A 13765-nucleotide genomic window follows, 5' to 3' on the forward strand; every position below is an offset into this window, starting at 1 on the left:
GCCAGGTGTGGTCAGATGGGAGCCGTGGTGACCAATTGCTGGCAGGACAGCGCGACCCACCCCCTCGCAAGTTGGATCATCTTCAATTTCTCGAGTTCCGACATGAATCCAGAGAGCAATGTTCTTCGCCAATCGTCACGATAAAAGGACCCCCCCCTCCTTAAAGTGTCGAGACCGAGGCTTTTCTGGACAAAATGCGTTTTGTATCTCACACGGTGATAGAATGCTTACCATCCCATTACCAGATAACTTTACTAAGCCCACGACTGTTACATTTGCAGAGCTTTACTTGCAGAGCAAGCAAGCCTTCGAGCAAAACACAGATCTGGAGGCCGTGCCAGTCGCACTCGAACTTTGGTACGTTGGCAAAATTGTGCGTGTTACAAGTCGTCTTTATTCCTCGCACATCGGTCAGTGGTTTACTGCCAACACAACGCGGCACCGAAATACCATTTTCAGCACAGAGGCAGGTGGAAATTCAACATTCCTACAGCAAAAGTCCAGCCACTGTTCGTGCAAGTGTCCCCAGGTAAAAAGTCATCAGCTTGTACACTGCTAATTTTTTTCACATTTTGCATCCTCCTGCGTCATCACAAGCATGGGCATTTAATGCATACCTTTATCGCACACCATACCAGTTACATGTGGTATACCTTTGCTATTTTATGTACCAGTTTATTTTAAACTTTGAAATCAGTTCCAAGACAGCAACACATTTATGACTAATATATTTTGATTTACACAAACTGTATACATACAGTATCTTGCAATAGCAGGCTGTGCGTGCAAAACGGTGCACAAAAACTCAATACAAACCTGTTTGGGAGTTTTTTTTTCCAGTGCAGACTGCTTTTACATACAGTATGGGTTTCATGCAACTTGTGTAATGAAGTACAAATTAACAAAATTAAAAGAGACAAAACGGCGTGCTTTGCTAAGTAGGATATTGTGTTTATTAAGGCTAACGTTTTCTAAGAGAAGAAAACCAACGCCACTGTTCTCCCCGGCCGTGTTGTTTATCTGAGCGAGCGGCTCAGAGACCTTGGGGTTGAGAGGAGGGAGCCACTTTGGCAAGTCAACAATGATGCTGAAAAGCACGATGGTGTGTGTGTGTGGTTGGAGTTTCTGTCACCAAGGTCCAACAGTACGATTTCAAAAGTCTGCATCCAGTCTTTTTTTTAAGTCATCGGCAAAACACGGTGAATGTAATTTTTTCACTCTTTTTTCTCCTTTTGACCATCTACGATTTTTTCCAAGAAGGGGTGTCCCTGCATCAGTCCTCAAAACCCAAAAAAAATCAAAGATAAAATACATTAAATGAAAGACGGTTTCTTTCGATTACCAGCAAGCATTGAAGTAGCAAACTACAGTAAATCAGTCATTCAGCTTCATTCCTGGAGCATGTATTCTCTATTGTGGCCACACAAATGTATGCATAGTATCACTGCTTACACAAATCACAGCCGCAAAATGAGATTCAGATTACACATCACAAAAATAGCAAAAAACTACAATAGAGTTATTTTAAAAAATGGGTACGACATGGATATCAGGTCAGTCTCCAAAAACAAAATCAATGAAAGATTTTTTTTTAATCAACATTTTTGTGAACCATTCACGAGATTAATAGTCATAGTAATTAGGTATATACGACCATCTATACCGTTTATTTGCTACTACGCTTCAAAGGGACAGCGTTAAAGACAGAAGCGAGATACCACTGAACGCACAAGGAAGCAGCCGCTTTTTTTCCCCCCTTCATCACCATCGTCGTCGTCATCATCTCTTGGTGCAGTGCTGCTATATTAGCAAAGCTTCACTTCTCCAAGCCTGCACAGTGTCAGCACAAGTTCCAGTGGCGCGTCGCCAAGCTCCGCACGCTATTTGGTACGGGTCTGACGTTCCTGAAACACAATTCGAGCGACAATATCAAAAAGCTGCCAAACTCATCGGAACGTCAAAGTCAGCAATCGATTGGCAAGTCTCACCCACGTAGTACGCATACAACAAATTACATTTATGTGTTCATAATAACAAAACACCTCTGAGCAAAGAGAAGATTCAAAAACGTGTTTGTGGAATCATTGCATTCAATGTCCATCCACAGTTAGCGTATTCATTTATGTAGTTATTGGTTTTACAACCTGTATTAAATAGATACCACTTAACAAAAGAAAATCCTTGCGTGCGATTGTAGTGGTGCATAATAAATCCAACACCTTCGGAGGTGAGATTGGTGGCACACGGAGAAATTATCGTGGGGGAGATCATTAAAATGAAGGTCGCATGGAGAAAGTAGCAAGTAAATCGTTTATAGACGTGGGTGGATTGTTTAGTCATCCCCTTGTATGCACGATATTTCCACTCGGTACTGTCATCACACATGCAAACCCATGAAATAATGTAATTTTATATAATCTCACTGCAGGACCTTCCCGATGGCCCTACCGTAGAAGCGAGTCTTCCCTGAGTGAATAACAGATTACAAAAGGGATGATGTAAGTCCATGTGTCGACAGAGCAATGAGTAACCTTGCTGAAATATTTTTTGTACATTGTTCCCTTTCAGTGAACTGCACATGGTCCAATGTTGATGCTTTCATCCCTCTAAACCACTCATTTCACGGAACACATCTCTTCCATGTCAACAGAAAAGAGCTTTCCCCTTAAGAGACGTATTTCCGTGCAAACAGCTTGAAAGCACTGGCAATGAGGCCAGGCGAGTGGTGGGTTTTCTCCAGAATTTTATGGGTTTTCAATATTTATTTTCATGGATTTTGCCATTCAATTAACACATACATACTCACGAGATTATTTCAAACGCTTGTGTAAAAAAACACTAGTTAACCTACTGCTATTAAAGTCAATACTTAACATTACATACCATTAAATCAATTATCCAGAATTATAATCAGAATTTCTTCTCTAGAGAAACTTATCGCTCCTGTCGCATATCTGCTTTAAAAACACAAATCGCACGTTACAAGCATCTTTCGGCACGCGCTAGGAACACTTGCCATTCACGCGAGGGCGTCATACTAACCTTCTTGAGGTTATCCTCCTCCTCTTGGCGCTTCTCATAGTGGCCAAAGTCGTCGAAGATGGAGGTGGTGTGCTTGTACGCGGCAATGATCTTCAGCACCTGCTTGGCCTTCTCGAGCGGCACCTCCTGTGTGTCGCGCGAGTTGGTCACCGGCTTGTTCTCGTTGTTCTCCAGCCGGATGTGGCGCAGCTGGGCATTGGGCACGTCCTTCACATAGATCCACTTCACCTCGAATTTGCCCTTCCACTTGTCCTGCGACCACACGCCGGCACACGTCTGGTAGTCCACTGGCGACATCATCTCGGCCACGCCGCAGAAGTGTCCGCTCCCGTTGACGCTGAACAGCAGGTAGATGGGCCCTTTGCTCTGCAAGGAGCGGTAAGCAGAATCCAGTCGCTTGTTGCCATGCTCCGTGCTGCACCAGATAGAGTACTTGATGGAGCGGTGGATATCGTCCTCCGAGTAGCTCTTAATGATAAACACGCGCGCATTCTTGGGGCTGCAGTCAAAGTCACGGGGGTTGTAGCTGTTCATGGACTTGAGTTTCTCCAGCACCGGGTGCACCTCTTGGCCCAGGCCCGGCTGCGCCACGCTGATGGGAATCAGGCCCGGCACGTTCACCGTGGGGGGACCGTCCCCAGTCCTGTTGCGCGGCGCCACCCAGCGGTTCTGCAGTGGCTGCTGTAGATGCTGCTGTGGATGATGATGATGCTGCTGCTGTGGCGACTGCGAGGGCAGCAAGTGCTGCTGCTGCGGCGGCCCCACGTGGCCATACGCCATCTGGAAGGTCTGCTGCTGGCCCGGCATGGGAGGCTGCACCATGGGCTGCTGCTGCATCTGCTGGGGTGGAGATGGCTGAGGTGGCGGTGCAGCCATGTGAAGTGGCACGTGCTGCACCTGATGCTGTTGTTGTTGCTGCAGCTGCTGCTGCAGCTGCTGCTGCTGCAGCTGCTGCTGCTGCTGTTGCAGCTGCTGCTGTAACTGCTGGTGTTGGTGCTGGTGCGGTGGAGATGCCTTGCTCTGGGGCGCTTTATTATCCCAGGTGCCGATGTCCATGTTGTGTTTGATGGGCGGTGGCGGCAAAGCGGCTGCAACCGGGACCACGTTGGCAGAACCAGGCCCCGATTTGGGCTTCAGCTTGGGCTGGGGCTTTGCCGGCTTGCTGGCAATGGCCGCCCAGGACGTGGGCTTGGGCTGCGACACGGGCGGCTGCGGGGTCGCTGTGGCCGGCACAGGCATTCCACCCCCCACAGCGACACCGCTGCCAACAACTGGGCTGCCCACGGCGGCGTGCGCCGGTTTGGCCAGTTCGGCGGGGGCACCGACAACGCCGACGCCGCAGCCAATCTTGAGTCCGGTCATACCCTGCTCGATGCTGTTGATCATGGGTGGAGGCACCAGCTTGTTGCCCAGCGCATCACCGTGGAAGCCTCCCGAGCCATCCATGAGGGGAGCAGAGCCGGGCGCCGGCGGGTAGCCGTAGCTGCTGCTGTACGGGGAGCTCTGCGACTGCGCCGGCTGGGAGGTGCTGGTAGCCCAGGCGGAGAAGTCCACGCCGCTGCTGGGGAAGAAGCTGAAGGCGCCGTGCTGGCTCAAGTAAGGGGGGGTGCTACCCAGCCCACCTGGCTGCCCGAACATCGTGTCCGGCAAGAAGTGGTGCTCCCCGTTACTCAGCTGTCCGTAGGTGGGGAGGTACGGCATGGGGGGATCCCCGCCCGTCGACCAGGGCGCCTCGCTTAGAGAGTACGACGGGAATCCCATTGAGGGACCGTAGTAGCTGGGCATGTAGGACTCGGACATCCGGGGGTAGCTGTTACCCTGTGGGATTCAACGTGCAGGAAAGCAAGAGTGAATGCCAGTGGCAACACACACACATTGTTTTAATAAGCAGGATGTTTGTTGTAATGTTACAATTTACATATGGATATAAAAATCTGGCTGGGCAGCAGTGTTTGGGTTCCAAGTTCAAATCTCGACCATTGGTGAATTCGGTCATTTGTTTTTCCACGGCTGATGCACAACTCAAAGCGTACGCATAACAAGCACAAAAATAATAAAATAGCCATTTTAATAAACCAAGTACATGCCTAGCAACCACGAACTTTATTCTGCCGCACTGGCTCACGTCACCACACTTCCGAATTACCATGATGGACCACACCCACCTCACGAACCTGAGAGCTCCACTTGTTGCGAAATTCTGACGTGGAACTCCTGAAGCTACGGCCAAACGTGACTAAAGCAACCAGACCAATCCGTGTCACTGCTGTGACGCAACACATCCCCCTCTGGCGATTAAAACTGCAAGCTGTTAACAAGGCAAGCAGGCATTCAAGAACTTGCAATGTGTCACCAATTAAAATGTATTCCCAAGCTCATGATGCACACATGGAACAATGTGCGAATAGATGAATGGGGATTTGTCGCTTTAAATTGAAAAATGTCCTTTTGATAATCTTAAGAATGACCAAGGCTATAATGAGACAAAACCATACGAGTGAAAATTAGATGGTAGGAAACGGTAACAAATACAGAGTGAGGAGCAAGGTAGCGCCAGACAATCCAAATGACACATTATAGAAGAAACACAATGACTATGTAAAAAAATACATTGCAAAGGAGGCAAATGAAATCAATCCTTGATTTGAATAATTAGCCTGATTAGCCTAATACACTTGGTATTCACGTGGTTTGTACAGCACACAGCCCAAGGCCATCACGGATGAATGATGTTTATATTTTAAGCTTTGTAGAACATTTGTAGTTTCAATATATACTGCAAAAACAGAAAAATAACCGTATATAGAATTGTGCTGAAAAATGCAAATTAATTAATATGATTTAGGCTCACGATATATACATCAAATCACATGTGTAAGAATCTATGTCTATATTCATGTTGTTTGTAATGGGTTCATGTAAACCCGATATCCACTACAATTCAGCAAAAAAATGTACGTATATTTGAACAAAAATCGCCGATTAAATGAAACATTTAACTTCCACCGGTAGGCATACGTAACCAGCCTTCCCACGGCATGCATTGATCACAAAATCAAACATGTACTCCAAAATTAATATCACAGGTAATTATTATATTTGGAAACCTGAATTCGTTCGGGGCAGCAGTGTTAAATGCATATGTAGGACATGGGGTTCAGAACACGAAGTATCATTGCCGACAGAATTCAATGTTAACTGTGACATTAAAACTATGACCGCACTTATTAAAATTCTTACATCAGTGCTTGGGTAAATATTAGAGCAACATGTTTTTTCCGATTGACTTCTAAACTGCGAAATGCATTTATTTTTTAAGTTTATTTCTGGAGATGTACTGTGGTGCCCGAAAACATTAAACGAGAAGTGCACATTAACACTGCCTAATAAACAAAACATTTGCACTCAACTAATGTTGTGGGCAATGAATGACCGACTTGCGGATGGAAACTGCATCTTACACTGGACTACAATGTAGCCCATTAATATTGTATTACCTACGATTTAGCAAATACAAACATCCAGGTAAGACGTATGTATTTAGCCAACACCAGTTCGGAATGTGACACGGGACATGCATGATTGAAGGAGCTTACAATTAACTTCATGTCAACACTTTTTAAAAGGTGTTTGGTATTGAGGTGCACTACCTCGAGGTATTTAACACATTTTGACCTTTTGTGACCACGTGGTCACGTGTAGCATTAGGTTAGACAATACATTTACATCGACCAATACAATTCGAAAAAACTACATTCTGGTTAAATTCAGGCTAATCGGGGTTAAAGTGGGTTCAATAAAAATCCACCAGTAGTCACAGGGACAGCATACACCCACAACAGCAGCAGCCACTACTAATTCAGTCACCCAGCTAGTGCCTGTATTATTACCATACTTGCTTATCCAGGAAAGCTTCAGGTCTCATGACTTTTTCAAGAGGGCACTGCCAAGCTTTTTACCGCAGTAGTGATGGCGATTGCTATGCCCATTCCAATCGAGTACAACCTATTTATTCTTGCTAATTACATCACGGAGGTCTTTAACATCCACTGTTAAACAGCTGGGCGGATATTAGTGGTCATTACTGTTCCTAGGCCATGTCACTCGTACCACTAGGCCATGTTGCTCATAAATATTCAGTCTTCACGTACGCATGTATTTTCTTCACAACAAAATACAAAGGTCATCCATAATGGTTACAGTACAAGCTGCGGGAAAATGGCACATACCCTAAGTGCCATCGTGACAATGAAAACACAAATTCCTCAGGCTTCACATGATAGGCAGATATGTGCAGTCACTCACCGCCAAAGTGTGAAGCTGCACTGTACGTGGAAGGCAACCCAGTAAACAGCCATAATATTCTAAAACACACATCGACTGTCCTACTAGGCGATTACAGCTTTGTTAAGTGTGAAAATACTTTTGTTATTGCGAATTCTGTATATTACCAAAAGATGCTCACTTGTAGAGACTTTAAAGTTATTTGATTATTAACAAGAGCTCAAAAACGGTGCACAAATCACAAAAACGGCCACTGGTTCAGAAACAAAAATTGTGTTTTTGGACTTATATTAGGACTTTGTTGAATGACACGCGTTCTGAAGATTCCTTGAAAATAATGAGATTACTAAAAATGTAACCGTTTGCATTTATACACATGCATAACAAACGTACACGTCTTTGTATAGGCCGTGACGTACTACTGCTAGTGTTCCGTTATCTACATGGTACGTAGTCAGAACCATAAACGAATGGGTTAAAACAGCAATATGTCCCTGGCGCCAATGTAACATTCCACGGATTCATATCTCCATGGATTTTTACTAAGAAGACAGGAGACCTCAGTGATGAATGATGGGGTTGAACAGTCAAGAGGTAGAAGCCATTTGGAAACACAATGGGCTTTAAAAAGATTGGCTGCACGTAAGTGCGTCATAGGTATGGAATAGGGGGTGTAACGATTCACGCATCAGCGATTTAAATAACTGTCGCAGTTCGATTCGAGAATCAATTATATTTCTTACTTTGGGGCGATTTTTGGCAAATCACGGTTAGATGCATAGTGAGCTCTAAAAATCATCATGCATGCATAACTACACTTATAGCAAGTACCAATTCACCCCACTCTACAATTCCATTGTCCTCTCTGGGAACAAGATTCAATTAATTATTTTTCATATCGTAAAACATACAACGCTAACACACTACGATGGCACAAAATGTATTACCACATGAACCAGAAATAATAATTTCTTACACGTACGGTTCAACGCATGCTACGAGCTGAACAAATACATTTTAAATAGTTAATAGTTAGATCTCTCAATCATCACATCCTGGGAATCTTACACCACATCATGGGATGGCACAATTTAAAACCCTATAAAGTGACACATTGTTGGATAAGCTAAACCGACAGGTTTCAGCACATCCCCATGCACCACAAGCAGCAGTTAATTTAATGTACTTAACCCTTTGGCAGAGAATGCAAAAATTGCATTGAAGCACAAGCTAGAGAGCTTCCTCAATAATTGTTACCAATACCTTCTGAACGATTGCATTGTTTTCAGCCAAATAATTGTAAACGATGCATTACACACCCTTAAGCAATTGCACAAGTATGAATACATAACAATTTAAGGTTAGATACAACCAAAGAAAACCGGAGCAAAATTGCTAAATGTTAACAGGCACAGAAGCTACCAAAGTAATGATTCTGCAATCTTATTAAGTTACTGATAAACACTTCCTGTATTAGTGCTATTTATACCCACCCAGAACTCAGAATTATGTGATGCTGCAGTAGATTGAGCAATATTCGAATTGCCCATGAACATGCATTAATGCGCCTCACTTTAAACAGAGAATTTAAAAAGATAAGCAGTACCGTGTGCATACTCACGCGATTTTTTTTGTCAAATCAATAACCTAGGCATGCCAGCAGGCAAAGACAATTTGGATTTTGCACGTTCTCCCCGTGGTAGCATACTTTTTTTCTCCAGGTGCTCTGGGTTTTCCCTTTCACATTTATTAACATGCGTCTAGATTATTTCCATTATTTTGCTGCCATAAATTCCCACACAAGCCACTTCGTTGAGCAATCATTTGTGGCCAGGTCACTTCTGAAAAAGCTAATAGCTCAGTGGGCTTTACCTGGTAAGATAAAAATGTTATGTTTATTGCATATTTCTTTTAAGTGATTTGTTTACCTTCCTGATACTTTGCACTCCTATTGTGATTTTGTATTGCTTGTTGTAACGTTCTAACCTGCCCCTACTGGATATCCGCGAAAAAGAGCTTGAAAGCTCGTTAGATTCCTCCAGCATAAAGTCCGAATTCTGATTTGTGGACACCCCTCACACACGCTGTCTCCAGATACTCGGCTTTCCTCCCACTTGAAGCAAAACACTACTTATAGAAAAGGCCAAACAATCCTAAAAGATAATCCTGCTGAAAAACGTGTGAGGCTTTCCCAAATGCCTCCCATTAACAGTATTAAAAGATCAGCCCTTGTAAATATGTACCAATGCTATATGTCCCTGGAAGTCGAACTATCGAGTTTGTCAATTTATTATAGTTGCATATAAATCCACGGTGGATGTTGCAATGATACAATATAATTCCTCGCTCGGACTTTAAATGCCAAGTTCATCAACATCCATTTTAAAATGTGATGTACGAGGTATTTGCATTTTTCTACGGGTTTAAAGACATTCATAACTAAAAAGCCCCCATTAAGCGTGACAGACGACTAGGGGAAAGTGCTGTTAGTGAGCACATATTAAAGATAGACAACACCAGTTAGGAGTGTTATTGTTGTCACCACGCGCGGCTGGTTTTGTTTTCCAGCTGCTGATGTTAATAGCTCTAAGATACCAACTCGGGTCACCAAATTCACCACTGCGACACCACTCCCCCTTCCCATGTGAAGCACAGCCTACAGAGTTACACTGCAGTAAAGTCACTTAAAAACACACTAAAGCAGTACTCCTACAATTCCTTTTAAAGTATGTTTTTTTTCTCACTAGCAAAGCTTCAAACGACAGTCCTAGGTGGGTATGCGCAAGAGCTGTTTGTTTTTTTAGTGGCATTCTTCAAATAAACGCAGTGTTTAACCACACGGATACAGATCATTGCTGCAACACACGACTGTAAACCAATGTCACCTCCCATTGGTTGATGCATGTTTGGCACCATGGTGGCAAATGCTGCCAAAAACACATTACTTTTAAACATGTTCACAATAATATGGAGCGTCAAATAGCCTCACCGAAGGGTCCTGCATTGAGATGAATGGCCAATTTACATTTAAAAAATGTGCTTTTTGCATGTGTGCGAGGAATCCAGAGTATGCAAATAAAACCTATGCATACGAGGGGGGGGGGGACACTCAAATGTTTCAGGACGCCCATGCAAAAGACGCAACATTTAATGAGTCTCAACGGGTGTATTCCATATCCCGGTTAAATAAAGCATACGACGGATACATTTAAGAACTCACTTGCTCCGTCACCTTCTGGTCACCTTCACACCAAGCAAGGTTTGAGATTCACAAATCTATGATCCACCAATTATTGCCTACAAAGCTTTGGAACCACTGGTTGAAACAACCAGGCCTGGGCTTGGTGTTACTCCTGAATTTAGGCTCAAAAACATTGTTGCAGATAAAACAACTTGAATTCCACAAGATATTGCTCATTACATGTAAAGCCAAAGATTAGCAAATACCCACCAATTAGTTGCATAATACATGGTTATTTTACCTTACATGTTGTACTACTTTAAATTACAAACTCAAACAACATGCAATGTATTTTATTAGAACTGGAATTTTTCTCGGTTTTAAGGTTTAACCAAGGTCAACAATGAAGAAATGGGGTCACATTATGATATACATTAGCTAAAATTAGTTTAAGAGATGGCTATGCTGCTGGCTGACACATCAAGTAAAGACATTTCACTCCGTATTAACAAGCGCCAATATTAGCTTAACATAGACCAGAACCACACAATGGTAGACTTCAAAAAAACCACAATCCAATAAACAGCTCATTGCAGATACGTAAACGGACTATACAACTCAGGCTGTGCGACTCGAGGTTGTATGTATTGTTGGCAAGAAAAAAAACACTTTTTTAAATTCAGGCATCTGCTCGGTTAGAGCACTCTATTGATGTCACTACATTGATGTTGCTGCATTGATGTTGCACGACGATATGGGAGGGAGATCTGTACAGTGCCATATTGAAATTATTGCCCAAATAATAGGTCCTTTTGCCTATCGTCAAGCTTAAGGCTTGCATCAGAAAACCTGGGACACGCACAGAGCCTGCCTTGCTACTCGTGAACAGCCATCTGTGTGTTTTTAGGTGGCATCTTCCTTTAAAATGGTCAGATGCTGCCAGCCCACCTGGTTGGTCTGGGTACCAAGGTAGGCGTCAAACTCGTCATCAGTCACCCCATCCTTTTGATGCACTGTTCCATTTTGAACTGCATGCACACAAGGGGGGGGGCGGACACACAGCAGGCGGGATACACATAAGACGAAAAAGAATGCACGAGACAAAGGGGGCGTGGTGGGGGTTCGACACGGGCACGTGTAGCATCCGGCAGGGTACACAAAAGTGTGGCTGGGCACGCGAGAAGGGTGCGGCCACATTGCTGGCAGCAAAGTAGAGCTCAGCTCTTTGGCCACGTCGCCACAGGCCTCAAAACATTACCATCATGCGGCACAAACGCCCAAGGAGAAGTCCATTCTCAACAGCCATCGCGTGCCAGTTACAAAATACTGTCCTTTCCCAGTTCACAACAGTTATAAGCAGCAAAGAAGAGCCAGGCTCCCGCCCCCACTGCCTAAAGGCAATGAACGATATATCAAACATACAAGAGGGGGGAGGGGTAAAATAGAAGTGACGAGAATACAGGACTGTAAAGTCAGCCTGGTGCATGCTTGAGCTCTCACCTTTATTCCCTTGTCCTTTTGGTCTCTGGTGGAGAGTGGAATCCACGGTGCATGAAAGGTAGAGACAGACACAGTGAGATCACAATTAGCACGCGGACAGCCAGACTGGGGAAAGTGGCATCTCGGCTCGTGTGGTTACTGGGCATTTGTGGGGACCTCAGAATTGGGTGGGTTGGTGCAGGGAGACCGGACTGGGCCTTAGTGTTGGGTGCTGGGTGTTTTGCAAGTGCTTGGTGGGTGGGTGAGTGCAGTGTGATACACGTGTTCTATTTGGAGGTTGCTTGGATATTGGCTGCGTGGCAGACGCAGTTAAATATGTGGTGAATGTTCTGTGCCGAGGGCTCCGAGTTGCGTTTTGACGGGATGCAGTCTCTTTAAACCAGGCCTTGGTGTAAGTGGCTGTATGTTGGCGGGTGTTGCTGGATATCACTGCCAAAGAGAGTTAAATGGGTGCAGTTCTTCACGTGGAAAGTGCTGGGTGTCAAATGTCAGATGTCTGCTTGTTTGTAGTATGGCAAGTGTGCTAACCATCGTAGGTTATGGAGTGGAGTGCAATGGGTGTATTTTACCTGCTGTAGTTGTATAGATATTAAAGTGCTAGGTGTGGTTACATGGATGCAGTGAGATGATTTTACTAAAGTAGTTTTACCTAGTAGAGTTTGCTGGATGTTTTTTTCTGAGTGTCGATGTAACGTTACGGGTGTAGTTAATGGTTACTCGAGTGTAGGCAATTGGTTATTCGAGTGTAGTGCAAGTGAGAGTGCACTTTGACATGTATAGTTTCCGGTCATTAGTTGCATTCTGCGGCCTGTAGTCGACTAATAATAATCAGCTCAAATCTCCGGGATGCTGGTTGCAGTTTAAGTATCGTAAACTAAACTATACACTATATTATTCCTATACACTATTACATTGAACTAGAGCTATGTATCGATAAACTATCTGTACCAGTAACGATAATTGGTTATTTCTTTTGTATTTGTTAGGATAGTTTACTGCCTGTGTACGTAGTTTGCGTTGTTTGTAGCCTCCAGGCTGTAGTTAACTGAATGTAACAAGTCCACTACGTCTACTGGTTTTGCTGTAGTTAGCTGGTCGTTTATAATAAAGTACTGCACTTGTCGCGATTTAGAATCTCTTTCCCACTGGTAACAACTCAGGAGTTGCCGTGGACTTTGTGTGGTCGAGGCTTGTTTGTAGTCAACTGGTTGTAGTTAAATGAACGTACAAATTCACCCTTAATCCCGCTGGGCACACTTTCCTGGTTTCAGCCAATTGTGGACATACTCTTCGGTTCTTTCGGTAAAGTCACGTAGGTATACAAATTGCACATAACTTGTCCGCCAATTGTCAGCCGGTCAAATCCGCCGTCGTTAATCACAGCCGACTCCTCGGGGTCGTCCGATGAATCTGCTGCGGTAGTGATCGAAGCGAACCTCGGGGGGGGGGGGGGGTCCTGGGACTAGCGAGCCGGGGGGGTCCTGGGGCTAGAGAGCCGGGGGGGCCTGGGACTAGCGAGCCGGGGCCTTCTTACCTGCTCGATGCTGGGCGCGGACATCATCCCCGGCCACACCGGCCACTCGCCACCCACTCCTGTCTCCTCCTCCTCGTCGTCGTCGTGGGCTCCCCCCCTCGTCGTTCCTGCTTCTTAGAGTGTCACTCTCCTTCTGCTTCTTCTTCTCCGCCACCGCCGCCCACACCACCTCCACCACCGCCGCCGCCTCCTTCGCCTCCTCACAAATGGCGGCCGCCCTCGTC

General features: G+C 44.8%; 1 protein-coding gene across 1 annotated transcript; it reads right to left on the reverse strand.

Annotated features, from left to right (window-relative positions):
• Positions 1-382: 382 nt before the first annotated feature.
• LOC144932384 (YTH domain-containing family protein 1-like) lies at positions 383-13765 on the reverse strand. Its single transcript, XM_078856360.1, has 5 exons — positions 13542-13765; positions 12008-12032; positions 11456-11535; positions 3043-4860; positions 383-1904 (listed from the first exon to the last, which is right to left on the reverse strand). The coding sequence occupies exons 1-5, from the start codon at positions 13566-13568 to the stop codon at positions 1881-1883; spliced, it is 1974 nt and encodes a 657-aa protein (XP_078712486.1). The 5' UTR covers positions 13569-13765; the 3' UTR covers positions 383-1880.

Source organism: Lampetra fluviatilis, chromosome 5, assembly GCF_964198595.1.
Source record: "Lampetra fluviatilis chromosome 5, kcLamFluv1.1, whole genome shotgun sequence".
In the NCBI taxonomy this organism is placed as follows: Eukaryota; Metazoa; Chordata; class Hyperoartia; order Petromyzontiformes; family Petromyzontidae; genus Lampetra; species Lampetra fluviatilis.

Excerpts from the sequence above, each read along its gene's own strand:
- LOC144932384 (XM_078856360.1), bottom strand. The coding sequence starts at position 13,568 with ATGATGTCCGCGCCCAGCATCGAGCAG. Across the intron at positions 4,861-11,455 it reads TTGGTACCCAGACCAACCAG|GGTAACAGCTACCCCCGGAT; the intron begins GTGGGCTGGCAG and ends TGAATCCCACAG. Across the intron at positions 1,905-3,042 it reads AGGAGGATAACCTCAAGAAG|GAACGTCAGACCCGTACCAA; the intron begins GTTAGTATGACG and ends ATTGTGTTTCAG.